Raw genomic sequence first — 27,741 nt, forward strand, 5'->3', positions numbered from 1 at the left:
CATGGAGTTTGACAGATTCCCATCATGTTGACATCTTGGTTGGGACACCAAATCATTTAAATTATTTTTCAGGTTTCTGTTCAGAAGGCAATCTTTGCACATGTACAAGATTACATTAATTTTAAGAATGTGGCATTGAGTGTTTGTAAGGATACTAACTTTTTTAATTCCAGTGATACGTCATAATTTGTCCCCTCCTTCACAGTGTTGGGCTTAGCATTTTTTACAAGTGATGGGACATAAAATGTTTTACATTTGCATTTCTTTATATTTATAAAACTGAGGCACTACATTTTGTATGCCACTGCATTCATAGACAGGTTTCAGAGCAGCTCAGTATACAAACTTCAGAAAGAAAACTGAAGGCTCCAGCAAACTACCTAGCTCACTGCCACAGGCCACCAACTAAGACTCCCCCGTACACTTGAATGACCTCATTTTAATATTTAACCCCATGGGACAGACATTGGCACTCTTCTGGATTATGATAGAGCAACCAAGACAGATACAGTGGTACATTTCTTCAGGGGGAGGGTTTTTAGTTTGAAAGGGTAATACCCTATGGCGAGGTAGGAGTGGAATCGGTAGTATATTGTACTTCACTGGAGGATTTGATGGAGACATGCTTCCCCTGGAATAAACTTTATGTCCCTCATTCAGGGGCAGTTTTTTAATGGCTTTGCATTGAGCACAAAAGATTTAGACAATTTGCTTCTTTGTTTTAGGCTAGACACATATTGCCTTTTAAAGGTAATATTTTTTAAGATGACTGTTAGTAAATTGTCGAATCCTCAGCATCAGTCAAGGAAGGCAAACAGTAATATCAGAGAAATGCTACCTGTGAGCACATTCTTTTAAGTCATTATTAAATAGACAGTACTATTCATGTCTAATCTTTGATCATGGATTCCAAACTATAATCAGTTTCCCATGATCTGTTTTATTTTGCTTTGAATTTCCCTCTGTGTATTAGGAGTAATTCCCTTTGATGTTTATGTATGATCCTTTTCACAGCAGTAACCCAGCTCATAGATACTACCTTGCAACGGATCCAGTCACAGGAGATTTGTACGTTTCTGACACAAACACCCGCAGAATTTATCGCCCAAAGTCACTTACAGGGGCAAAAGACTTGACTAAAAATGCAGAAGTCGTTGCAGGGACGGGGGAGCAGTGCCTTCCGTTTGACGAAGCAAGATGTGGAGATGGAGGGAAGGCCGTGGAAGCCACACTCATGAGTCCCAAAGGTACCGGCAGTTGGCGATTTGAGGATTTCTTTTTATTTATTTAAAAAAAAAAAAAAAGGGGGTAGAAAATCCATTTAGTGCCTAGTCATGTTTAATGCTGAGTCTAACTTTTTACCTTTGACAGTGTTCTGAAAAGCTGTTTCACACCTAGGGTCTTTAAAAGCCATGTAGCATGAAACTGCTAGAATCCTAACTTGGTTTTACAGTAAATATTAGGTTCTTGGCATTTTTTATTATCATACCATTTTTTCAGCTCTTCAAAGAATGAAGCAACTACTCTATATAATTCAGGTCACATCCTGTTAAACTTCAAGGAAGTACCCAAATTCTTTCATAGTCCTGGAATTTCTTTGTCATGAATGAGTCCCAGGCTTCTTTAAAACCCATCACTAAGCAACCCTGTGAGCCCTCACCCTCTTTGGAGAGCTGTTAAACTTTTGTTTCTATGCCATGGGAAAAAATCCTTGCTGAGAGGGATTTTTGGAGGTAACAAGGGCTAAAAAATTTTACGTGGTAAAGGCTTTTAAACCAGGCAGGAATGATTCCCTGCTCATGTATTATGGCACTCAATACAATGTTTTTGGTTTGGGGCCTTTATTTTTTTCATGGTAGCTGCGGACTATTATGTGAGCAAGGACTGGAAAAAAGTATCTGTACTGAATTATTCATAATAGAAAATTTCATTGTAACAGGGTCAACAAAACACTAACTTTGGCTTAGATCTATTTTTGTTAGAAGGATATGGTTACTGTAAGTTAGCTGGAATGGAATTTGAAACCGGTTCTATAATTTATAGACCACAACATTATATAATCATTATAATTTATATTTGAATCATACAAGTATTACCTGTGCGATACATATACTCACAGGAGATTCTGACAAAATTGGATTATTTTCTTACTGAATTTTTTTTTTTTTTGAGATGGAGTCTCGCTCTGTTGCCCAGGCTGGATTGCAATGGTGTGATCTCAGCTCACTGCGACCTCCGCCTCCGGGGTTCAAACCATTCTTCTGCCTCAGCCTCCCGAATAGTTGGGACTACAGGCTCACACTGCCACACCCAGTTTTTTTTTGTATTTTTTAGTAGAGACAGGGTTTCACCGTGTTGCCCAGGCTGGTCTCAAACTCCTGAACTCAGGCAGTCCGCCTGCCTCAGCCTCCCAAAGTGCTAGGATTGCAGGCGTGCGCCACCATGCCCTGCCTCCTTACTGAATTTTTAATTTATTTGTAATATAAATGCCTATGTTGGATGTGTTTGCAATCTGCAGTCCTGCCTGCTACCTGTCACCCATGTTGTCACTGGGGTTAAATAATTGAGTTTAATAATGGGCCTAATAGTTAATCAAAAGTAACCATTTTTGAAAAATTAGTAATACTTGCTTCTCTCAAATACAGGAATGGCAGTTGATAAGAATGGATTAATCTACTTTGTTGATGGAACCATGATTAGGAAAGTTGACCAAAATGGAATCATATCAACTCTCCTGGGCTCTAACGATTTGACTTCAGCCAGACCTTTAACTTGTGACACCAGCATGCACATCAGCCAGGTAGTTAAATACTAAGCCAACTTGTTTGTTTTTCCTCTAGGTGACTTGACTTACTCAGTCAGTAGACGATGATGGCACCGTATTAAACTGCATATATCATGTGTTGCAGTGGCTCTGATAGGGTAGTCCCATTTACACGCATACGGGAGCTAATAAAAAGTTATTTTCTTCTATAATTCTACATTTGATTAATTCAGTGAGATACAGAACAGTTATCACTAAGAAATGCTAAGCATTTGTAATAAAATACCAGTAAAGTAGGAGCATGCAGGTATTCTAAAAAGAACCAAACAGCTTAAATCTCTAATCTCTTGATTGCATGAGCTCCTTAAGTAGTAGAGAGAACCCACTATGATTAGTCCCAAGGGACTTATATTTAGAATTAGAAACTTTACTATTGGCCTGATTGAAAGCACAATAGAATACTAACCTATTCGTAACCTAGAAAGTCCCAACATTTGGTGGTTATTGCTGCCATAAGGAACATGTGTGTTCATAGCTCACTGGTATCTGTTGACTCACTACTTAGAGGCTTATTTGCTATTTGCCTGTAACTAGCAAATCTTTGTGTGAGCTGAATTTTAAAATAAAGTGTTATTTCCTGTATCTATCTTCATTCACTACTTTTTGGTTTATTTTACTGAGGCTATTGAAAAAACTATTATCAAACAGTTTATCTCAGATTAATGCCAATTTCCCTGACTGGTCTAATTTACTCTTCTGGCGAATTAACTGTAGTGCAGTAACTGACTAACCAGGCCATTTCTTTTTTTATTAAGGTACGTCTGGAATGGCCCACTGACCTAGCCATTAACCCTATGGATAACTCCATTTATGTCCTGGATAATAATGTAGTTTTACAGATCACTGAAAATCGTCAAGTTCGTATTGCTGCTGGACGGCCCATGCACTGTCAGGTTCCTGGAGTGGAATATCCCGTGGGGAAGCACGCAGTGCAGACAACACTGGAATCAGCCACTGCCATTGCTGTGTCCTACAGTGGGGTCCTGTACATTACTGAAACTGATGAGAAGAAAATTAACCGGATAAGGCAGGTCACAACAGATGGAGAAATCTCCTTAGTGGCTGGAATACCGTCAGAGTGTGACTGCAAAAATGATGCCAACTGTGACTGTTACCAGAGTGGAGATGGCTACGCCAAGGATGCCAAACTCAATGCCCCATCCTCCCTGGCTGCTTCTCCAGATGGTACACTGTATATTGCAGATCTAGGGAATATCCGGATCCGGGCTGTGTCAAAGAATAAGCCTTTACTTAACTCTATGAACTTCTATGAAGTTGCATCTCCAACAGATCAAGAACTCTACATCTTTGACATCAATGGTACTCACCAATATACTGTAAGTTTAGTCACTGGTGATTACCTGTACAATTTTAGCTACAGCAATGACAATGATATTACTGCTGTGACAGACAGCAATGGCAACACCCTTAGAATTAGACGGGACCCAAATCGCATGCCAGTTCGAGTGGTGTCTCCTGATAACCAAGTGATATGGTTGACAATAGGAACAAATGGATGTTTGAAAAGCATGACTGCTCAAGGACTGGAATTAGTTTTGTTTACTTACCATGGAAATAGTGGCCTTTTAGCCACAAAAAGCGATGAAACTGGATGGACAACGTTTTTTGAGTAAGTATATGAAAATTCTACTCTGATTATAAAATACTGTGACATAATAATAACAATATAATCTTAAGGGCTGGAGGATTCTGTGTTTTTGAGAGCCTAGAGCTTCTGTAATTTTTGGTTTTTTTTTCTTTTTTTTATTATTATTATTATTATTACTATTATACTTTAGGCTCTATGGTACATGTGCGCAACGTGCAGGTAAGTTACATATGTATACATGTGCCATGCTGGTGCGCTGCACCCACTAACTCGTCATCTAGCATTAGGTATATCTCCCAATGCTATCCCTCCCCCCTCCCCCCACCCCACAACAGTCCCCGAAGTGTGATGTTCCCCTTCCTGTGTCCATGTGTTCTCATTGTTCAATTCCCACCTATGAGTGAGAATATGCGGTGTTTAGTTTTTTGTTCTTGCAATAGTTTACTGAGAATGATGATTTCCAATTTCATCCATGTCCCTACAAAGGACATGAACTCATCATTTTTTATGGCTGCATAGTATTCCATGGTGTATATGTGCCACATTTTCTTAATCCAGTCTATCATTGTTGGACATTTGGGTTGGTTCCAAGTCTTTGCTATTGTGAATAATGCCGCAATAAACATACGTGTGCATGTGTCTTTATAGCAGCATGATTTATAGTCCTTTGGGTATATACCCAGTAATGGGATGGCTGGGTCGAATGGAATTTCTAGTTCTAGATCCCTGAGGAATCGCCACACTGACTTCCACAATGGTTGAACTAGTTTACAGTCCCACCAACAGTGTAAAAGTGTTCCTATTTCTCCACATCCTCTCCAGCACCTGTTGTTTCCTGACTTTTTAATGATTGCCATTCTAACTGGTGTGAGATGGTATCTCATTGTGGTTTTGATTTGCATTTCTCTGATGGCCAGTGATGGTGAGCATTTTTTCATGTGTTTTTTGGCTGCATAAATGTCTTCTTTTGAGAAGTGTCTGTTCATGTCCTTCGCCCACTTTTTGATGGGGTTGTTTGTTTTTTTCTTGTAAATTTGTTGGAGTTCATTGTAGATTCTGGATATTAGCCCTTTGTCAGATGAGTAGGTTGCGAAAATTTTCTCCCATTTTGTAGGTTGCCTGTTCACTCTGATGGTAGTTTCCTTTGCTGTGCAGAAGCTCTTTAGTTTAATTAGATCCCATTTGTCAATTTTGGCTTTTGTTGCCATTGCTTTTGGTGTTTTAGACATGAAGTCCTTGCCCATGCCTATGTCCTGAATGGTAAGGCCTAGGTTTTCTTCTAGGGTTTTTATGGTTTTAGATCTAACATTTAAGTCTTTAATCCATCTTGAATTGATTTTTGTATAAGGTGTAAGGAAGGGATCCAGTTTCAGCTTTCTACATATGGCTAGCCAGTTTTCCCAGCACCATTTATTAAATAGGGAATCATTTCCCCATTTCTTGTTTTTGTCAGGTTTGTCAAAGATCAGATAGTTGTAGATATGTGGCATGATTTCTGAGGGCTCTGTTCTGTTCCATTGATCTATATCTCTGTTTTGGTACCAGTACCATGCTGTTTGGGTTACTGTAGCCTTGTAGTATAGTTTGAAGTCAGGTAGCGTGATGCCTCCAGCTTTGTTCTTTTGGCTTAGGATTGACTTGGCGATGCGGGCTCTTTTTTGGTTCCATATGAACTTTAAAGTAGTTTTTTCCAATTCTGTGAAGAAAGTCATTGGTAACTTGATGGGGATGGCATTGAATCTGTAAATTACCTTGGGAAGGATGGCCATTTTCATGATATTGATTCTTCCTACCCATGAGCATGGAATGTTCTTCCATTTGTTTGTATCCTCTTTTATTTCCTTGAGCAGTGGTTTGTAGTTCTCCTTGAAGAGGTCCTTCACATCCCTTGTAAGTTGGATTCCTAGGTATTTTATTCTCTTTGAAGCAATTGTGAATGGGAGTTCACTCATGATTTGGCTCTCTGTTTGTCTGTTATTGATGTATAAGAATGCTTGTGATTTTTGTACATTGATTTTGTATCCTGAGACTTTGCTGAAGTTGCTTATCAGCTTAAGGAGATTTTGGGCTGAGACAATGGGGTTTTCTAGATATACTATCATGTCATCTGCAAACAGGGACAATTTGACTTCCTCTTTTCCTAATTGAATACCCTTGATTTCCTTCTCTTGCCTAATTGCCCTGGCCAGAACTTCCAACACTATGTTGAATAGAAGTGGTGAGAGAGGGCATCCCTGTCTTGTGCCAGTTTTCAAAGGGAATGCTTCCAGTTTTTGCCCATTCAGTATGATATTGGCTGTGGGTTTGTCATAAATAGCTCTTATTATTTTGAGATACGTCCCATCAATACCTAATTTATTGAGAGTTTTTAGCATGAAGGGTTGTTGAATTTTGTCAAAGGCCTTTTCTGCATCTATTGAGATAATCATGTGGTTTTTGTCTTTGGTTCTGTTTATATGCTGGATTACATTTATTGATTTGCGTATATTGAACCAGCCTTGCATCCCAGGGATGAAGCCCACTTGATCATGGTGGATAAGCTTTTTGATGTGCTGCTGGATTCTGTTTGCCAGTATTTTATTGAGGATTTTTGCATCAATGTTCATCAAGGATATTGGTCTAAAATTCTCTTTTTTTGTTGTGTCTCTGCCAGGCTTTGGTATCAGGATGATGCTGGCCTCATAAAATGAGTTAGGGAGGATTCCCTCTTTTTCTATTGATTGGAATAGTTTCAGAAGGAATGGTACCAGCTCCTCCTTGTACCTCTGGTAGAATTCGGCTGTGAACCCATCTGGTCCTGGACTTTTTTTGGTTGGTAAGCTATTGATTATTGCCACAATTTCAGCTCCTGTTATTGGTCTATTCAGAGATTCAACTTCTTCCTGGTTTAGTCTTGGGAGGGTGTATGTGTTGAGGAATTTATCCATTTCTTCTAGATTTTCTAGTTTATTTGCGTAGAGGTGTTTGTAATATTCTCTGATGGTAGTTTGTATTTCTGTGGGATCAGTGGTGATATCCCCTTTATCATTTTTCATTGCATCTATTTGATTCTTCTCTCTTTTTTTCTTTATTAATCTTGCTAGTGGTCTATCAATTTTGTTGATCCTTTCAAAAAACGAGCTCCTGGATTCATTTATTTTTTGAAGGGTTTTTTGTGTCTCTATTTCCTTCAGTTCTGCTCTGATTTTAGTTATTTCTTGCCTTCTGCTAGCTTTTGAATGTGTTTGCTCTTCCTTTTCTAGTTCTTTTAATTGTGATGTTAGGGTGTCAATTTTGGGTCTTTCCTGCTTTCTCTTGTGGGCATTTAGTGCTATAAATTTCCCTCTACACACTGCTTTGAATGCATCCCAGAGATTCTGGTATGTTGTGTCTTCATTCTCGTTGGTTTCAAAGAACATCTTTATTTCTGCCTTCATTTCGTTATGTACCCAGTAGTCATTCAGGAGCAGGTTGTTCAGTTTCCATGTAGTTGAGCGGTTTTGAGTGAGATTCTTAATCCTGAGTTCTAGCTTGATTGCACTGTGATCTGAGAGATAGTTTGTTATAATTTCTGTTCTTTTACATTTATTGAGGAGAGCTTTACTTCCAAGTATATGGTCAATTTTGGAATAGGTGTGGTGTGGTGCTGAAAAAAATGTATATTCTGTTGATTTGGGGTGGAGAGTTCTGTAGATGTCTATTAGGTCCGCTTGGTGCAGAGCTGAGTTCAATTCCTGGGTATCCTTGTTGACTTTCTGTCTCGTTGATCTGTCTAATGTTGACAGTGGGGTGTTAAAGTCTCCCATTATTAATGTTTGGGAGTCTAAGTCTCTTTGTAGGTCACTCAGGACTTGCTTTATGAATCTGGGTGCTCCTGTATTGGGTGCATATATATTTAGGATAGTTAGCTCTTCTTGTTGAATTAATCCCTTTACCATTATGTAATGGCCTTCTTTGTCTCTTTTGATCTTTGTTGGTTTAAAGTCTGTTTTATCAGAGACTAGGATTGCAACCCCTGCCTTTTTTTGTTTTCCATTTGCTTGGTAGATCTTCCTCCATCCTTTTATTCTGAGCCTATGTGTGTCTCTGCACGTGAGATGGGTTTCCTGAATACAGCACACTGATGGGTCTTGAGTCTTTATCCAGTTTGCCAGTCTGTGTCTTTTAATTGGAGCATTTAGTCCATTTACATTTAAAGTTAATATTGTTATGTGTGAATCTGATCCTGTCATTATGATGTTAGCTGGTTATTTTGCTCGTTAGTTGATGCAGTCTCTTCCTAGTCTCGATGGTCTTTACATTTTGGTATGATTTTGCAGTGGCTGGTACCGGTTGTGCCTTTCCATGTTTAGCGCTTCCTTCAGGAGCTCTTTTAGGGCAGGCCTGGTGTTGACAAAATCTCTCAGCATTTGCTTGTCTGTAAAGTATTTTATTTCTCCTTCACTTATGAAGCTTAGTTTGGCAGGATATGAAATTCTGGGTTGAAAATTCTTTTCTTTAAGAATGTTGAATATTGGCCCCCACTCTCTTCTGGCTTGTAGGGTTTCTGCCGAGAGATCCGCTGTTAGTCTGATGGGCTTCCCTTTGATGGTAACCCGACCTTTCTCTCTGGCTGCCCTTAACATTTTTTCCTTCATTTCCACTTTGGTGAATCTGACAATTATGTGTCTTGGAGTTGCTCTTCTCGAGGAGTATCTTTGTGGCATTCTCTGTATTTCCTGAATCTGAATGTTGGCCTGCCTTGCTAGATTGGGGAAGTTCTCCTGGATAATATCCTGCAGAGTGTTTTCCAACTTGGTTCCATTCTCCCCGTCACTTTCAGGTACACCAATCAGACGTAGATTTGGTCTTTTCACATAGTCCCACATTTCTTGGAGGCTTTGCTCGTTTCTTTTTATTCTTTTTTCTCTAAACTTCCCTTCTCGCTTCATTTCATTCATTTCATCTTCCAGGGCTGATACCCTTTCTTCCATTTGATCGCATCGGCTCCTGAGGCTTCTGCATTCTTCACGTAGTTCTCGAGCCTTGGTTTTCAGCTCCATCAGCTCCTTTAAGCACTTCTCTGTATTGGTTATTCTAGTTATACATTCTTCTAAATTTTTTTCAAAGTTTTCAACTTCTTTGCCTTTGGTTTGAATATCCTCCCGTAGCTCGGAGTAATTTGATCGTCTGAAGCCTTCTTCTCTCAGCTCGTCAAAGTCATTCTCCGTCCAGCTTTGTTCCGTTGCTGGTGAGGAACTGCGTTCATTTGGAGGAGGAGAGGCACTCTGCTTTTTAGAGTTTCCAGTTTTTCTGCTCTGTTTTTTCTCCATCTTTGTGGTTTTATCTACTTTTGGTCTTTGATGATGGTGCTGTACAGATGGGTTTTTGGTGTGGATGTCCTTTCTGTTAGTTTTCCTTCTAACAGACAGGACCCTCAGCTGCAGGTCTGTTGGAGTACCTGGCCGGCCGTGTGAGGTGTCAGTCTGCCCCTGCTGGGGGGTGCCTCCCAGTTAGGCTGCTCGGGGGTCAGGGGTCAGGGACCCACTTGAGGAGGCAGTCAGCCCGTTCTCAGATCTCCAGCTGCGTGCTGGGAGAACCACTGCTCTCCTCACAGCTGTCAGACAGGGACATTTAAGTCTGCAGAGGTTACTGCTGTCTTTTTGTCTGTGCCCTGCCCGCAGAGGTGGAGCCTACAGAGGCAGGCAGGCCTCCTTGAGCTGTGGTGGGCTCCACCCAGTTCAAGCTTCCCGGCTGCTTTGTTTACCTAAGCGAGCCTGGGCAATGGCGGGCGCCCCTCCCCCAGCCTCGCTGCCGACTTGCTGTTTGATCTCAGACTGCTGTGCTAGCAATCAGCGAGACTCCGTGGGCGTAGGACCCTCTGAGCCAGGTGCGGGCTATACTCTCCTGGGGCACCGTTTCCTAAGCCCGTCGGAAAAGCACAGTATTCGGGTGGGAGTGGCACCCCTGGAAAGGGAACTCCCTGACCCCTTGCGCTTCCCGAGTGAGGCAATGCCTCGCCCCTGCTTCGGCTGGCGCACGGTGCACTCACCCGCTGACCTGCGCCCACTGTCTGGCACTCCGTAGTGAGATGAACACGGTACCTCAGATGGAAATGCAGAAATCACCCGTCTTCTGCGTCGCTTGCGCTGGGAGCTGTAGACCGGAGCTGTTCCTATTCGGCCATCTTGGCTCCTCCCCCCGCTTCTGTAATTTTTGGATCCCGGCTGGGCACGGTGGCTCATTCCCGTAGTCTCAGCTCCTGGGGAGGCTGAGATGGGAGGATTGCTTGAGCCCAGGAGTTCGAGGCCACAGTGAGCTATGATTGTGCCACTGCACTCCAGGCTGAGTGACAAAGCCAGAATGTATCTCTAAAGAAAAAAAAAAATTAGATTCCTCTTTCTGAGAAAGAAGACAAAATTGCAAGATACAAGATGCAGGGCCTTGGAAAGAGAAGGGACTCATGTAAGGGAGAAGCCCAAAGCTTAAGTTTCAGTTGGCTTCATGGTAAATTTACCTTTACTTGAGGATTAACATCTTGCTTCCAATAGACCTAGCATCTTAGTAGCAAACCTTCTGAGAAGCATCCTGCAGCTATGGTTTGGGGCATAAAGCCTTTGGCTCTAGGTTTGCCCACCTGATAAAGCTGACTGTATCAGGAACTTGCACTGAAGAAAAACTTCAAAAACATGTACAGTGAACTTTGCTGATTACATAGAAGGGCTTAAGTTTTTGTAATCAGTTACTGGAGAAGCTACACTGTGCCTCAAAGAACCTTACAACTAAATGCAAGTCAGGAATTGCCGTTTTTTGCCTGAAATCATGTGAAGAGGTAGGAGGCTCATGCACCCAGGGTGTTCCACTAGATAGCATGGAGTGGTGGCCCGGGCACTGTGCTGTCTGAACAGTCACATCTCGGGAGTCACTGAGAATGAAAGGAGAATCAGCCGTTGAGTATGTTATGGCATGTATAAATGCATTCTCAATTGCTTGTTCACTTGACTCAGTTGTACAAGCCATGAGGGGAAATGAGATATGCAGAGATGGCATGTTGACAAATGCAAAATAGTCTTTGAAATGAATCCTGAGTTCCTTAGTATGGTTTTCACAATGATATGCTGAAGCAAAAGTATTTCTTTCTGGAGGAGCACACCTCTGAAATTATAATAAAAGTCAGTAGAAAAAATGACTCAATATACAAATATTTTCTGTACAGCTTTTCTGGAATGTATCTTATACATAAAGCTTAGTTCTCCTGTAGCTTGAATTGCTTTTCTTTTTTGACAGATTCCCTTTTAATAAAATGAATGTTAGCTGGCAGCATGATTTTGTCAGAGGAACAAACCTTTTCAATTGAATTACATTAAAATTCTGTTCTTAGCATTCCTTTTGCTCATTTTAGTATCGCAATAGGAAAGGAATAAATTGGAAGTTAATGGAAAGCACTTCCTTTGCACTGTTTTCAAAGTGATCTCAGGCTAGATTGCCAACGAAGCAAAAAAGAGCACAGGAAAAGTGCTGCCATCAGATGAGACTGGGCAGGAGAGCTGCTCTGATTCTAAGATCTTCTGGAGGCCGGGCACGGTGGCTCACACCTGTAATCCCAGCACTTTGGGAGGCCGAGGCAGGCGGATCACGAAGTCAGGAGATCAAGACCATCCTGGCTAACACAGTGAAACCCTGTCTCTACTAAAAATACAAAAAATTAGCCAGGCGTGGTGGCAGGTGCCTATAGTCCCAGCTAGTTGGGAGGCTGAGGCAGAAGAATGGCATGAACCCGGGAGGCAGAGGTTGCAGTGAGCCGAGATGGCACCACTGCACTCCAGCCTGGGCGACAGAGCGAGACTCTGTCTCAAAAAAAAAAAAAAAGATCTTCAGGAGATGGTGGCAGCATTGGTAGGGTTTCAGTTTAGTTGAAAGCAGGGGAAACATAGAGAAATAAGTTTTTGGTATGGTCTGGTACTCTAGCCCTGCTCTCCGGGCCATTTTTGAATGTGTCCTTATTCATTCCCAGGAGTTCATTGTATGGATTAGTGCTGACACTTGAACTTCCTACAGCAGATACAGTGGTTTGCTTATGGCCTACAAATGCATTTTAATCAAGTTTGGAAAATTAGAGAAATTTCACTGGTGGAGCCGATGTGGGATAGTATAAACCAATTTGGATTTTTTACCTTTTAAAGAAATGATAGTGCAAAAAAGAAGATATATTTCTCTAGTAACAAATAACCTCCAAGAATTTCAGACTTAGGAATCGGCAGACTGGCTGAAATAGGGATTGGGTTGGCAAGCTAATCTTGTACATAATGGGAAAACATTATTTTAAAGAATGAAAGGTTTTAATTAATTAAAACACAGCAAAATCACATTTTCACCAATACTCATTACATGTCATATTTAAAGTATATCTATTAAATCTTATAACTAGATAAATTGCTGTAAGGGCAACTAAACTATTCCAAAAAGCATTATTAAAATATCTTACAAAATATCACCCTCACAATTTTATATATATACATATATATAAAAGAATATCATAGTTTAACAAACCAGTGTTTAAAAATGACTTTTCTAATAAAATTAGTAGAAATATTGCTTTTAAAAACCAATGTTTTGTTAATTTTCCTCATAAGCTGTCTACAGCAAAGACGACTAAAAAATTTCTAAGAAACCTTTATGCATTTTGCAAAATAATGTGTTAAAAAAGAGCACTTAACCCAAGGAATTCAGAATCATCGTGTCAGAATGACAGATGATCATTTTTTTTCTTCCCATACATTCTTGTAATTTGGCTGTGAAAGAGCAAAGGCCGCCTCTTCTAAGGGTCAGAAACTTTAAAACACATTCAAAAGGAAATGCACAAAAAGAAAAGGGTGGGGGGAGGTGTCATTATCAGGCCGCCCCTCCAGAAGCACTGTCTGTGTTCAGACACAGCAGCACGTATTGTCTGTGTAAGTTTGAGATGGTTAATGGGCAAACTCAACCCCTGTCGCTACTCATCAGAGCCTTGACAACAGAGTTTCTGCTGCTTGTCTCCTGACCTGGGTGTGCGGCGGGATGTGAGCATCCTAATAGAGGCAGCGGGGGGCCTCTGAATCCCTGTCGGAATGCCTTTGTTTTTGTAGGTATTGGTGAACTGGCCGACTCCCAGAATATTAGTACGTATCTGTAATAGTTCCCTTCATTTTTTAGAGTACCATGTGTCTATGTGTCTACTTTAGACCTTACAAAGGGCAGCCGGTAAGTTCACAAAGAAGGAATTTGACAGGTTTGACAATGGCCAGAGTGTTACCAAAACCACAACGAGATTGTGAAAAAAAATTGCCATCCCCCACTGAAAAACACCTGTTTTCTATGACTTTCATGACACCAGTCCCTTGAGCTCTGATAACAGGCTCTATAATCATCTTCCTGCACAAATACCTCGCACAGAAAAGTTAAAGTTTTCAGCTCAAATTCCCATTTGTATATGGCCAGCTTTCTAACTAGCCTGGTGTCTAAAAACCCTTGAGATTAAAGCTTTTGTAGGATAGAAACAGATGGAAGAAGATCTGGAATCAATAAATTTGCCTACTGATAAAAATACTGTCAGGCCTCTGAGCCCAAGCCAAGCCATCACATCCCCTGTGACTTGCACGTATACGCTCAGATGGCCTGAAGTAACTGAAGAATCACAAAAGAAGTGAATATGTCCTGCCCCACCTTAACTGATGACATTCCACCACAAAAGAAGTGTAAATGGCCGGTCCTTGCCTTAACTGATGACATTGCCTTCTGAAAGTCCTTTTCCTGGCTCAAAAAGCTCCCCCACTGAGCACCTTGCCACCCCCACTCCTGCCCACCAGAGAACAAACCCCCTTTGACTGTAATTTTCCTTTACCTACCCAAATCCTATAAAACGGCCCCACCCCTATCTCCCTTCGCTGACTCTCTTTTCGGACTCAGCCCGCCTGCACCCAGGTGAAATAAACAGCCATGTTGCTGCCATGTTGCTGCCATGCGCATGAAATTTGCGCGTCCGTGTGAAGAGACCACCAAACAGGCTTTGTGTGAGCACCATGGCTGTTTATTTCACCTGGGTGCAGGCGGGCTGAGTCCGAAAAGAGAGTCAGCGAATGGAGATAGGGGTGGGGCTGTTTTATAGGATTTGGGTAGGTAAAGGAAAATTACAGTCAAAGGGGGTTTGTTCTCTGGCGGGCAGGAGTGGGGGGTCGCAAGGTGCTCAGTGGGGGAGCTTTTTGAGCCAGGATGAGCCAGGAAAAGGACTTTCAGAAGGCAATGTCATCAGTTAAGGCAAGGACCGGCCATTTACACTTCTTTTGTGGTGGAATGTCATCAGTTAAGGTGGGGCAGGGCATATTCACTTCTTTTGTGATTCTTCAGTTACTTCAGGCCATCTGGGCGTGTATGTGCAAGTCACAGGGGATGTGATGGTTTGGCTTGGGCTCAGAGGCCTGACAAATACACCTGTCATAGTTACTTCCAAAGAAATTTTGAAAGAGAATTAGTTCCAATTACTTACCTTACATGTTTTTCTTTTATTTTTTTCTTGGTACAAACTTGAGTGTGCCATTAACATGTCACAGTATTGGTATAAGTACAAAATGAAACGTAAAAGTATTTCATAAAATGCAAACTTTCATTATCTTTGTGGCTCCCACCACTCCTGGAATGTTGCTGTGGGTATAGAACTCTCCCAACAGCTATTTGTTGAATGAAGAAATAGAAAAATAAATCAAAGATGTAGACAGGTCAGTGTTTATTTGCAGAGAAGAGTCTGGCAAAACCAGAAGCTGGCATTTGCCAAGGCTCCACTGAGAGAATACCTATAAATGCTCTTTTGTGTTCTGAGTTAGTTCACACCTCCGTACCAATAGTGAATGTTGAAAATATTAACATTACCCATTTTTGTTACTGATTTTTAAAAATAGTTACCCAATATTGCATGTTTGCTCACTGTATTTTGCTTTATAAAATAAGGAGTTCCTCAGTTGATCTTGTTATTCCAATAATTAAACAAAATAATAACTTCCTGTTGATAGCACTTTCTTCTGAAATGTTGGTGTTAAACACAGAAAACTTTTCCCATGCAAATACAGTTAAAGGATATTATCGTATCTGGTATCAGAAAGAATTCTAGGAGAAGAAAGCCTGATTCCTGATAAGGTTTTTATCAATCACCAATAAAGTGGGTAGGGTGATTCTTCAGGGTACACAGGTGGGGTTTCTTTAGCATAACTGTCATTTCGAAAACTACAGATATCATCTGCTTCTTGGCAGCAGTTTCTCTCCATGTTACTTGTAATTATTATGCCCGTATTGTGATTCATTAGAGAAGTGGCCAATGTATTTAGACATGCTACTGGATGGTATGGTGGGAAGACTACATTAGGTATCAGATGGTTTATAACTCAGCTTTGAAATCACTGAGTTAGACTAATATGATGTTTCATGAGCTAAATAATTATTCATTACTGACTGAGTAAACCATCTTGGCTCTGACCTCCTCTTCCATTGACTTGCTGGGCTGTAGAAAGGACCCCAACTAGCTAACAGGGTCCCCTTGTATGAAGACACTGTGTCTTCAGTTAGTATTAGGGACTGCTTCATGCTGCTGTTCACACCACTTAAAAACAGTGGCCACACACGATCATTCCTTAGCCAGAGTAATTCCAAGAAAACTAAAAGATCTCACCTGCTAAATATTTATTATTTTAAAAGTTTTTATGCCTGAAAAGAAACCACGGTTCTTACACTCAAATGCACAAAGAAGGGAAATCCAGTGTATTGAATTGGGGAATAGAATATGTTATTTAATAGTAAATGGCATTTCACAGTTCTCTGCTTCCTTACCCACATCAAATACAAACCGTTTGGGCATATCTAGAGGCTCTTCTGTCTGGTTAAAGAAGACAACATGAAAAAACTATGAATTCTGGCCGATATGTACATGCACACCAGCAGGTTAGTGACATTTTTTTAAATCTTGGGACTTTGAATATTTGGAGCTCTATATTTGTGGAGCTGACTCTGTGATCTTTTGTGAGCTATATTCAGATTCACAGAGCAAATAAATGAGTTTCAGCTTTTACACATTTATGTAGGTATATATGGGTCTCCGGCTTCTCATTTGGGTGGTTTATTGTCCCTCATTCAAGCTTTTCAATTTCAGAATGAGCTTCTGAACCATTTCTTTATAGTGAACTTAACTCAGTGCCCATGGCAAAGCCACGACTCCCACTGACATCAGTTCTCATGCTGTAGGAGTGCCTCAGAGAAGGGATCCCCAAAGAGGAAAGAGAGGCAATGTGAACAGCGCATGTGCTACGCCTAAGCCTATTTCAAGTTCAAAATTGTATACCAAAAGCACAAATAATGCAGGAAATGCAATGATAATTATTCATTAATTAGAAACGATATCATTAATTAGAAAAGTTATGCCCATTCTTGTTGACACTGAATCCTATTTAAACAGCCTGGCTGCAGTGCCATGCTGTGTTCTCCTTAAAGAAGTGACCACTGCAATCGCTTCTAATGTTAGAAGAATTATAGAGGTATCGGCTGGGCGCAGTGGCTCACATCTGTAATCCGAACACTTTGGGAGGCTGAGGTGGGCGGATCACATGAGGTCAGGAGTTCAAGACCAGCCTGGCCAACATGGTGAAACCCTGTCTCTACTAGAAATACAAAAATTAGCCGGGCATGGTGGCATTCGCCTATAATCCCAGCTACTCAGGAGGCTGAGGCAAGAGAATCACTTGAACCTGGGAGGTAGCGGTTGCAGTGAGCCAAGATCACGCCACTGCACTCCAGCCTGGGTGAAAAGAGTGAGGCTCCATCTCAAAAAAAGAAGAATTAGAGAGATATCTTCCACAGCACAAAACTGAGAGGATATCCTTTCCTTTGATAGGCATCTGCCATCCCACCCTAAAAACTCAAACACTGAACCATGCATCATTGTTATTTCTGCCAAAAACTGCATTAAAAACTGAGCAGCCCACTTTATAAGCATATACATATATACACACACACACACACATATCTTAAAATGGTGCTCAGCCACCTGCTTTATTTTCGTTTTCCTTTTTCTTTCTTCATGAAAGAAAACATTTAGAAGTTTAAGAACAATTTGCAAGAGATTTTATCAGCAGATCAGTTAAAATCATGGGAAAATTCTATTTTTGATAGAATTTTAAATATTTGATTTAGTAGAATCAAATAGTTTATTTCTGTTTTTGCTGTTTTGTTTAATTGCTTAATAATTTTACTTTAAATTATTAACCAAAACGTGTATTTCCAGGGACATCAAGAAAAAAATGCATAGGCAATTTTCTAAAGTGGCTGCTGTACATTTCAAGCATTAACCTGAACACTATGAAGGCAATACTTTTATTAATACTTGATCTATTCCAATTCCCTTCTGCAGTCTAGTTTTTAAAAATTATTAGTTCTGCCCAGGTTTCAAAGGAGAAAAGGAACTGGGGAAATAATATGTTATTCAGATTACTCAAACAATTGCACAAAAAATAAAAACAGATTAGTCAGATTTTCTCAGTTCATCAGCTGTGTCCCTGGAGTGTGTCGATAGTTGCAAGGTTGAATTAACTCTTTCAGGGTGTTCCATTTGGCAAATCAATGTTCCAGATGTGCTAACTTGTTCCATAATGGTTCAAGAGTAAATGCAGCTTCCACAAGTGTCCAGTTTCCTCTTTAAACTCACTATGCAACTGTCTAGATTAGATGATTTTATGGCCTCATATCTGTGTGCATCATCAGCTTCCCTTACACGGTGATTATCAGATGATTTACCCTAACACTAAGCTGTGTACACCAGCCATTTAAAATGATTGATAATAAAGCAAGAAGTTTACACACGGACGATCAGTGCAAGAGAATTTTTCATGTTTTACAATCACAGAACTGAAGATTGACAATTGAGTGTTCTCTGGAGACTTTCCAGCATCTGTGGCTCATTCCTCTGACATCAAAATAAAAGCAATGCCAGCAGCTCTCACTCCTGGATTCCGTTAACTCCTCAGCCTCCCAGGAAGGTGTTCAACACAGAGAAAGTCCCTGGCCTATGTTTCAGGATCCTAGAGTGGTGTCAGCATATCTTGAGGCTGCAAATGCAGAACCAGTGTGGACACTGCACTTCTCTTTGGAGCTCTCTCTGGGTTGGGGAAGGCAGTCTATGAAGGAGATAGGATGGTTGGGGATACTATCTACATGCTTCAAGTCACTCTAACTCCTCACTTAGCTACACCGCCCTCCCCTACCCCATCATCACCACTACCACTTCTCATAAACACACGTACTGACATACTTCAAAAAAGATTTCCTAGACTTCAAGTTCATCCCAAAGTTTGGTGAAGCCATGGTTCTTCAAGAGAGACCCCCGCAACTTCTAGAAAACATTGATGTAAAGAAATACTCCTTTGTAGCGCTTTCTAAAAACTACTTTTTGTTCTCTTTAAGTGTATTTTAAGAGTGTAGGTCTGATATAACTTAAGATTTTCCCATGACTGGGCTTTTTAATAAAAAACAGTGTATAAAAAGCAAAGGCTGAAAAACTTATACTGTATTTTAAAGTAGTTAATTGATTAAGCATTTAATGAATGTAAGTCAAGCATCAGCTAGAAGAAAGATGTCATTCTGTTTCAAACTCTAGAAAAGAAAAGATGGGGGCGGGCGCGGTAGCTCACACCTGTAATCCCAACACTTTGGGAGGCCGAGGCGGGCAGATCACGAGGTCAGGAGATCGAGACTATCCTAGCTAACACGGTGAAACCCCATCTCTACTAAAAATACAAAAAATTAGCCGGGCGTGGTGGCGGGCGCCTGTAGTCCCAGCTACTCAGGAGGCTGAGGCAGGAGAATGGCGTGAACCTGGGAGGTGGAGCTTGCAGTGAGCTGAGATCGCGCCAGCCTGGGCGACAGAGTGAGACTCCGTCTCAAAAAAAAAAAGAAACGATGGAACCAAGTTCTAATAAAGGCAAGCATAAGCCTTGCCAAAATTAGAAGAAAGTACTCATTTATAGAGGATGATGTTTTTAAGCTAGGTCAGTTAGCATTATAGTAATAAAAGAAAGGTTACAGGAATGTTATATCTGGAGGAGCAGAATGTGAGTATCTAAATGCATCAGACTATTCCTAGAGAAGTCAAAAAATATTCAGGATGACTAAACCTCAAACCTTTAAACCCCCAAGGAAGGTCAGAATGGGTTTATGCAGTGGTTATTTATAATTTAGAGCTAGTGAGAAAGGTTATGCCCAGGAATTTATCTTCATGTTCATATCGGTGTATCCATATCCAATGAAAGATTAGCTCATTCACCCCTTACTAATTTAATAAAGATTTCTAGTTTTTTAACCTAATTTTTAAGGTGTACCTCATTCTCCTTAACACAACGATTAACCACAAGCATAGTTAATCCCGTATGGGACTGGTCCAGGCAACACCAGCCTCTGAGGAAGCACAGTTTCCAAAAGCAGCTATGCCACCTAAGAGAAAATGAAAGTCTTTTCCATGCTACATTGCAAAGGCAAACAGATTGATGAATTATTAAATTATTTCAAACCTCTTAGGCTTTGATAAGGTGGGAAGTTTTCTGTGCTTTTTGATCATCAAGCATTTCCTGTTTAGCCCCTAATTCCCTGGCATTCATTCATTCACTCATGTGCTCATTCATTCAGTAAGAATTTATTATGTGCCAGGTACTGGCCTTAGGTGCTGGAGAATGCAGAGCTAGATGACACATTCCCTGCTTTCAAGGAGCTCAGAGTCCACTGGGAGAGAAAGACAAGTAAACAGGGATAAGAATGGTAAGTGCTAAGATAGTTGTTCGACAGGCCGTGGAGGTACAGAGGAGGATCATCTAAATCCCATTGAGAATTGGGGACAGGATGAGGCAAGAAAAACTTACCAAGGGAGGTAATTTTTAAGATCAGTGTTGCAAGTTGTGAATAAAGGCTACCCAGAAGAGAGAGAAAGAGACTGCTAGGCCAGACGAAAGCATTTACCCAGGAGCAGAACGTGGCAGGCTTTGGAAAGAACACAGCTCGGAATGACAGGAGCATCAAATGTGTGTGGGGAGGAGGGAGATGAAACCAGGGAGGGAGATGGTGCCTCTGTGCAAGTAGGGCTTGCACCGCTAGGTGAAGAGCTGGACTGTGGTGGATCTTCCCTCCGGGGTAGGCGGGACTCTATTCAAGGAGTTTAACAGGGACAGCAACTAGCCAATCTGGTGACAATGTAAGGATAGATTTAAGGTAGAAAAGTAGGTTAGGAAAGGAAAGGTAGGAGGCAGTAGAGGTCAGTCAGTCATTAGGAAATGAAATGTAACTTGCTGTCTGAATGTAAGAGGTAAGGGCAAAAGAGGATCAAGGATGAGTTTCTTTTTTCCCAACTTAGATGACTAGTGGACACGGAGATAAAGGGAAGAATTGTAGGTTGATCAACAAAAGATGAGTTCAGATTCGTAAATTATGACTTTGAGAGTACCATGGCACAGTCTAGCATATGACAAAAAAAAAAAAATGTCTGATTGGAACTTAGAGGACAATTCCAAAGATGTGGACACGAGAGCTACTGAGAGAGCCGAAGCTATAAGTGTGAATAAAATCATATTGAAAGGGAACATAGAAGATCTGGTTACAGGTGGGGAAAAAAAGGGCAAATATGTGAGTTTACAGACTGGAGTTTCCTGTGTCTTCATAATAAAAGACAACAGCTGTGTTAATACTGAAGGATCCACTTTCCCCTACTGGATACTGTATCCCTAATTTTTTGAAATCTTCAAATCTGTGTCTTCCCTTGTATTTTGCATCACTTTCTGTATTTGATCTTCTTTCTTTGCTCCCTTTTGCTCCTTAACTGCCCAAATGTGGCCATTCCTCTGCCTTCCCTTACTTCTTGCACTTTGCACAATGTTCATTTTCTCTCTTAAAGCTTGTGAGGAGGTAACATCTTAGTCTCCATATTCTCTCATCTTAGACTTTTTTCCTTCCCCTTCCTCCTTACTCACCTCCGTTTTCCAAGTCATTGACACTCATGAGATGAAACTAAAAACCTGGGTTCCGGTGGCGATTGTGTCGCTTACCCCTGACTGCATGACTGTGAGAGTCAGAGCACCTCTCTGGATTTTCTTGTCCTCGCCTCTAACACGAAAGGCTCCTTAGTAATGAAAAATCACTTCCTATTCAAAAGAAAACATGTGATTCTGCCATTTCCTTCCGACTTCTCATAGGCCCCTGTCAAGCTGTATTCCAAAAGAAATAACACTTAACAAAAGTTACCAAATTTCCTCTGCTAAAACAGTGATGCATATTGCATTTCGGTCAAACTAGTATCTTATATGTTATGTTGGTGGTAGAAATAACAATTTATAGTAATAAATAGAATTTTCTCTTTCCAAATGGGCCACCTACTTTTTAAAAATCTTTCCGACTTACTAGAAGCCTCGCACAGCCCTCCCTGTCCTCGCTCAGTGCCAGGGTGTGGGTCTATGTATGGCTGAACAAGCACCAGGATACAAGGAGAACAAAAGAGAAGGAGGAGTTTGTCCTCTGAGCACTTCCAGACCCATGGAATAAATCCAGGAGGATGAGGGCATGCACAGTTCTGTTTTACAGATTCTTTCTTTGGAGCAAAAATTTTCCTCACCATCAGCTGTCTAGCAGGTCTCCATTTCAAGACCAGATAGCTAAACAAATAAGCTGTATCCTACCCATGTCAGTCTTCCTCACTCGATAAACAATTTAAAAAAGAAAAAAAAAAAAGACTGTCTTAAACATGATTCTTCTCTTAATGATGGCTAACCCAGAATCCTTCGAATCCCTAAGGGAACTAATTCTGGAATGCCCTGACTTGGATGCCTTTGTCTCAAGGCCTGTGAATTTCAGAGCTGGGCATTATCACTTTGTCAGTTCTCCCTGATGTGGTAATGACTATGAAAGGAAAGAGGCATTGGGTCACTGTTTTTGAATTTGATCCTTGAAGAAAATGTCATTTCTGTGACCATCTATCACTATGCTCAGCGTTCAAAAGGGCTGGACCGGAGAGGAGTGGGGGAGGCTCTGCCCTTGTCTACATGCCTCTGAACTCATGTTAGCTGGGGGGTGTTTGAAAAAAAAAGGAATAGCAGCTTGACTGCCGACTGCTACCCTTTCTGGTTTTATGGAGCAAAGCACGGGTCAGAATTTGCCCCATCAGCAAGACCTCCTAATTAAATGCAGCAGCAACAAAGAAATTCACATTGGGGTTGCCAACACCCACCCCATACAATTCTCACCCCTTTCTCATCAGGATCACCTTAGCACCAAACTCACGTAAAATAATACTTTCTTTTGTCTTTCTTCTTTTGCATTTTCCCTGCCATTTTTGATAATAGGTAGGTAGCAGGCAGCGGAGTATCAGGTGGTGCCATGATGTGGGCGTAGGCGACTGCTCTATTTCCCTTGGTGATAGAAGCATTTTCTATCCAGAACCTGATTTTTGAGGATTTCTTACTACCTTGCTACAAATTATGATTTGTCTATAATTGTTAAAATACATAAACCTCAGGTTCCTTCTCAGAAGACCTACATGTAAAATCTTTTGATGTTGCTGTTGCAAATCACATTATTGCCATTAAGATTCCGCATCAGCCCGCCGTTCCGCGTTCACTGTTTGTGCACATGTCCCTCCTCAGGAAGGACGATCAAGGAGTGATTTGTGCCTACATGTTTAGTCATGACAGGGTTAGTAATTGTGTTCCACTTTACCTCAACAACAAATAAGAGGCTGTTACAAATTAGCAATGTAGGAAAAGTCTTGGGGTAACCGGTGACAAGATGGAGGGGATTGTTTGTTTTTGTTGTTGTTGGCTGTTAAACTATGGAAGGAAATTTGAGCCTAAGCAACTCTGTTAGATGGAAGAAAAGATTCTCCCTCTGTATAAAGTGTGTGTGTGTGTTTCTGGGTGGGTGTGTGTGTATATTATATACACACATATATACACTACGTATACTATATATACACATCACACACATACACATTATAGTGAAAGTGGGAGAAAGATGGGTTAATTAAGTCTTTCACGTGAGTTCTTACTGGGATCCAAGTCTGAAAGCAAAGCCGTGTAACCCACGAAGCAGCTCTCAAAGCAGGCTAGTTCTGGGATGGCCCTGAGGAAGATCCTGAGGAAGGCCCACTCATAAGGAAACTTGAACATTTATCCCATCTGGAGGCCTTCAGAATGAACCCAAACCAACATCTGCTGCTGTCTTGCCTGCCCAGAACAGGCTTGGTTTTGACCGAAGAAAGCAGTCACATTTCAGTGACTCTCATTCCGGCTTCCCTAGGTGAAAATGACAGAGGTGTGGGGAGGGCATTGCCACCAGTATATATGTAACGACATATGCTGGTCTCGTCTTTGAGTCAGGCCAGTTCACGGTCAGGCTCAATTCTGGACTGACAATCCACAGAAGGGATAAAGAGCATGTCACTCTGCAAAAGAGCCCACCTCCAGAGTTAGAGTGACTTCTCTGCCCTGGTGTATGCACTTCTCTAAAGCTGTGCTCTCATTTACACATACTTTTCTCAAAAGCAGAAGATAATTTTTAAAACATAACCTTTGGTTAAAGAAGCCATTTTATGGGGAAGCACCAAAGACAATAAATACTCCTGTTGTCAAGTTGTAAAGAAAGTTTTCAAGAACTGCAAATTGTTTCCACTTGAATAAATTTGCAATATCAGTAGGCTGTTGACATTGGGTTGGTAACAGTCTCTAAATCAGTTGATTTTACTGTCAGTTGAGCATCTACTGAAGATGTTTAAGTAGAAAGGTATTATAATCATGGTGTTTCAGAAGATTGATTTGGTATCAGTGAATATGGGAAGAGGCAGATAGACCCATTTTAAAAGTCTATGGCAGCTCTGGGGATAGAAAGATAAATATCTGAGAGACATTACCAAGGAAAAGGAAAAAGGAGCTTCACGTCTGCAAAGGGCAGAGGGAGAGAAAATTTCATGTCAGGTTGAATATAGCATTCTCAGCTGAGAATGACTGAGGCTGTGATTCTCTGAGGCATTTGTCGATAATCCCACTACTTAGGAAACTTTAAAAAGAGATTTAAAAATATACCACAAAAGCTAAAACAGCAACTAGGCAAACATGCAATCCAAATTAAAGACGAACAAATAGATAAACATCAAATAAGGGCATCTCATGAGTGAAAGAGCGGTAGGTCACGGAGAGCCTGAGGAAGTTTGTCCTTTCCAGCGAGAGTCCTTTGTAAAGAGGGGTCAGGCAGGAGCACGAAGGAATGTGCTGTGTTATGAATTTGAAACGATGAGGCTAAGGCCAGAGGAATGCAATGGAGGGCATGAAGTTGATGTTCTATTCAAATTCCCTGGAGCCTATTGCATTGTACATTCAAAAAGCTAATAAAACTACCTCTCAAATCTACAAGCTGGGCAGGGCTAGTTCACCACTAAGGCCAACCAACATTCAGTTGAGCCACACAGTTGCAGATAAGCAGAGAATCTGCCCAGAGGCATATCTAGTTATTGAAAAGGTCTTTTTAAGACCTGGAGTCAGAGTATTTCAGAGGCTAGTTGGACATTCGTTGGTGCATTGGTTTTCTTCTTTTGTGGAGGTAAAGAAGAGTTAGCCTGATGTTTATGGAAGTACCTGAGAGTCGTCTTTGAAGACTTATTTTCTTTCACTCCCTTAGTCAGAGTCCCCGGGTCATTTTTTTAATGTCTTTCCTTCGTCTTGTTTTCATTTCTGTTGACATCGGTGCTAATCTGTGAAAAAGTTTTTACTCGTCCGCACTGCAGTGAAAAAAAACAATGATGTGGAGAATGTTTTCATAAAGCTTTTATTCATTGCTTTTAAAGAACAGTCCTAGGCCAGGTGCAGTGGCTCACGCCTGTAATCCCAGCACTTTGGGAGGCCGAGGCGGGTGGATCACGAGGTCAGGAGTTTGAGACCAGCCTGGCCAAGATGGTGAAACCCCGTCTCTACTAAAAATACAAAAAAAAATTACAGGCACAGTGGCAGGTGCCTGTAATCCCAGCTACTCAGGAGGCTGAGGCAGGAGAATCGCTTGAACCTGGGAGGCAGAGGTTGCAGTGAGCCAAGATCGCACCACTGTACTCTAGCCTAGGCAACAGAGCAAGACTCTGTCTCAAAAAATAAATAAATACATAAATAAAGAACAGTCCTTTTGGCCGGGCGTGGTGGCTCACTCCTGTAATCACAACACTTTAGGAGGCCGAGGCGGGTGGATCACCTGAGGACAGGAGTTTGAGACCAGCCTGACCAATATGGTGAAATCCCGTATCTACTAAAAAATACAAAAATTACCTGGGCGTGGTGGCGGGGGCCTCTAATCCTAGCTACTCAGGAGGCTGAGGGAGGAGGATTGCTTGAACTCAGAAGGCGAAGGTTGCAGTGAGCCGAGATCATGCCACTGCATTCCAGCCTGGGCGACAGAGTGAGACTTGTCTCAGAAAAAAAAAAAAAAAAAAAAAAGTTCTTTTGAAAGAACTCACCCTGCAGGTAGGTCCTGCCTCTCTTTAATATGTTTAAATGGCGTTGTTTATGAAACGATGGGAGTAACAAGTAGTAGTTTTTAATTTAAAAACCCTGTGTTGATCCCTGTTTTTTTTTCATGGTTTGTAAAATTGGCAAGTCAGGGAGCCAATCTCACCCCCACCTTAGGTTCCTCATTAAAACCCCGCTTTCTTTAAACCTTCAGCACCTCATGTTCTCCAGTGAGGAGATCCACCCAAGGTTCCCTTCCAGTATGACTCTGTACTGGCCACTGTGCCTCAGCCAGGCCCCTGCACCCCAACACCTTCGTCTGCAGCCCTCCCAGCCCCACCTGGGCCCCCGCCTGACTGCCTGATCCCACAGTCTAGTTCACCACTAAGGCCAAGCAACATTCAGTTGAGCCACACAGTTGCAAATAAGCAGAGAATCTGCCCAGAGGCATATCTAGTTCTATTCCGGGGCCTGGCTTGGTCCCCACCTGGGTGCAGCTCTTCCCCAGCTATGTCAGCATGAACACATCTCCCCTTCTGCCCACTCTGGTGAGCGGTAGCCTCACAGGACACTCATTTTTAATAGTTAAATTGTCATGTATGTGACCTCTGCTCACCCAGACTTCTCTTTGTTTTCACAATATCCTCACACTTTAGCTTGCTCGGAAAGGCTGTTCTGAAACTGTTGGGTGCCAGATTAGATAGGAGCTCTGAGGACCCTGACACCGGAGCAGCCTTCCTTGTGCAAACACTTCAGCCCTGTTAATGCCTGCACTTAACTCAGCTACTCCTTGGAAGGCACAAATTCAGAACTTCCAGGGCTACACTGTTAAGCTGGGCCACTAAGATCCCAGCTTAACCCTCTGTCATTCTAACTGTACTACCTACAAAGGTTACTTGTATTTTTATTTCCCAAAGAACCAAAGGCTAATAGGTGAGAGTCTGAACTTTCAGCTTCCTGGGCTGTATCTCCCTGTGCCCAGGATCCTGTGATATAGAATGCCTGCCCAGCAGGGAATGGAATGTGTGGTAAGCCAATGAAAGAGCAAAGTCAGAGGTTGCAGAAATGCTTTCTACAGGAGAAAGGTGAAGTTTCTGCTTCAGATTGAATGGGGCTAGAAAATATAAACCAGCAAAAGGGTCAAAAAAGGGCAGAGGAGAATGAATCAGCAAGCTGCTTGCAGGTGGTACCATCTATATAAAGCTAGAGTTCCCAGCTTTAAATCAGGCACTGTGATCTACAGGAGGGCTAATGGGCCTGGGGTCAGCTGCACAAAAGTCCCAGTTATGGTCCAGTCAAGAGATAGAGTGACAGCCAGATCAAATCAGCTAACCGCGTGGTATTTTCATTTTCCATAAATGGGGGGGATATAATGCAATACAGAATTCTTCTATGTAGAGGCATTCAAAAGGGCATTAATTTTTTTTAACCCAACAGCACGTTCTTCACACCATACCATGAAATGTGTAATGTGCTGCAAGACTTATGCCAAACTGAATGACAGAACTTTAGGCTCATTTTGTCAATAATTCTGTAACTCTGCGCTGCTTGCTCTTAAATAAACGAGTGCGTGTTTGTTCCTTCAAGAGCAGTAATTTCTTCAGAAAAGCGATCACAGCAATAAACTCTGTTGGATTTCTTTCATTTATGCCTTCCTTTGCTAGGGGCGTTTGGGTTGGTGGGGAGGACATCTTCAGCTCTGCCTTTTGTGAGTCTAAACAATGATTCCACTTAATGGTGCATTTGCTTCCTCTGCGTCTCCATCCCTGGCTTCTCCCTCCTGAGTGCCCGTTCCTGCCACTGGCTGAGCAGCGTGGCAG

At 41.5% G+C, this 27,741-nt stretch overlaps 1 protein-coding gene across 17 annotated transcripts in view; it reads left to right on the top strand.

Annotated features, from left to right (window-relative positions):
- The window catches only part of TENM3 (teneurin transmembrane protein 3), a 651,439-nt gene that overhangs the window by 600,553 nt on the left and 23,145 nt on the right, over positions 1-27,741 (top strand). For 12 of the 17 annotated variants that reach the window (XM_063664302.1, XM_054484271.2, XM_063664306.1 and 9 more), the window contains 3 exons: positions 1,015-1,247; positions 2,646-2,800; positions 3,580-4,454. In XM_063664302.1, the coding sequence (XP_063520372.1) occupies positions 1,015-1,247; positions 2,646-2,800; positions 3,580-4,454 (1,263 nt within the window). The remainder of the gene's footprint in view (positions 1-1,014; positions 1,248-2,645; positions 2,801-3,579; positions 4,455-27,741) is intronic. The other 5 variants (XM_063664304.1, XM_063664305.1, XM_063664308.1 and 2 more) reach the window with 1 other exon arrangement.

This window comes from Pongo pygmaeus, chromosome 3, assembly GCF_028885625.2.
Source record: "Pongo pygmaeus isolate AG05252 chromosome 3, NHGRI_mPonPyg2-v2.0_pri, whole genome shotgun sequence".
NCBI lineage: Eukaryota > Metazoa > Chordata > Mammalia > Primates > Hominidae > Pongo > Pongo pygmaeus.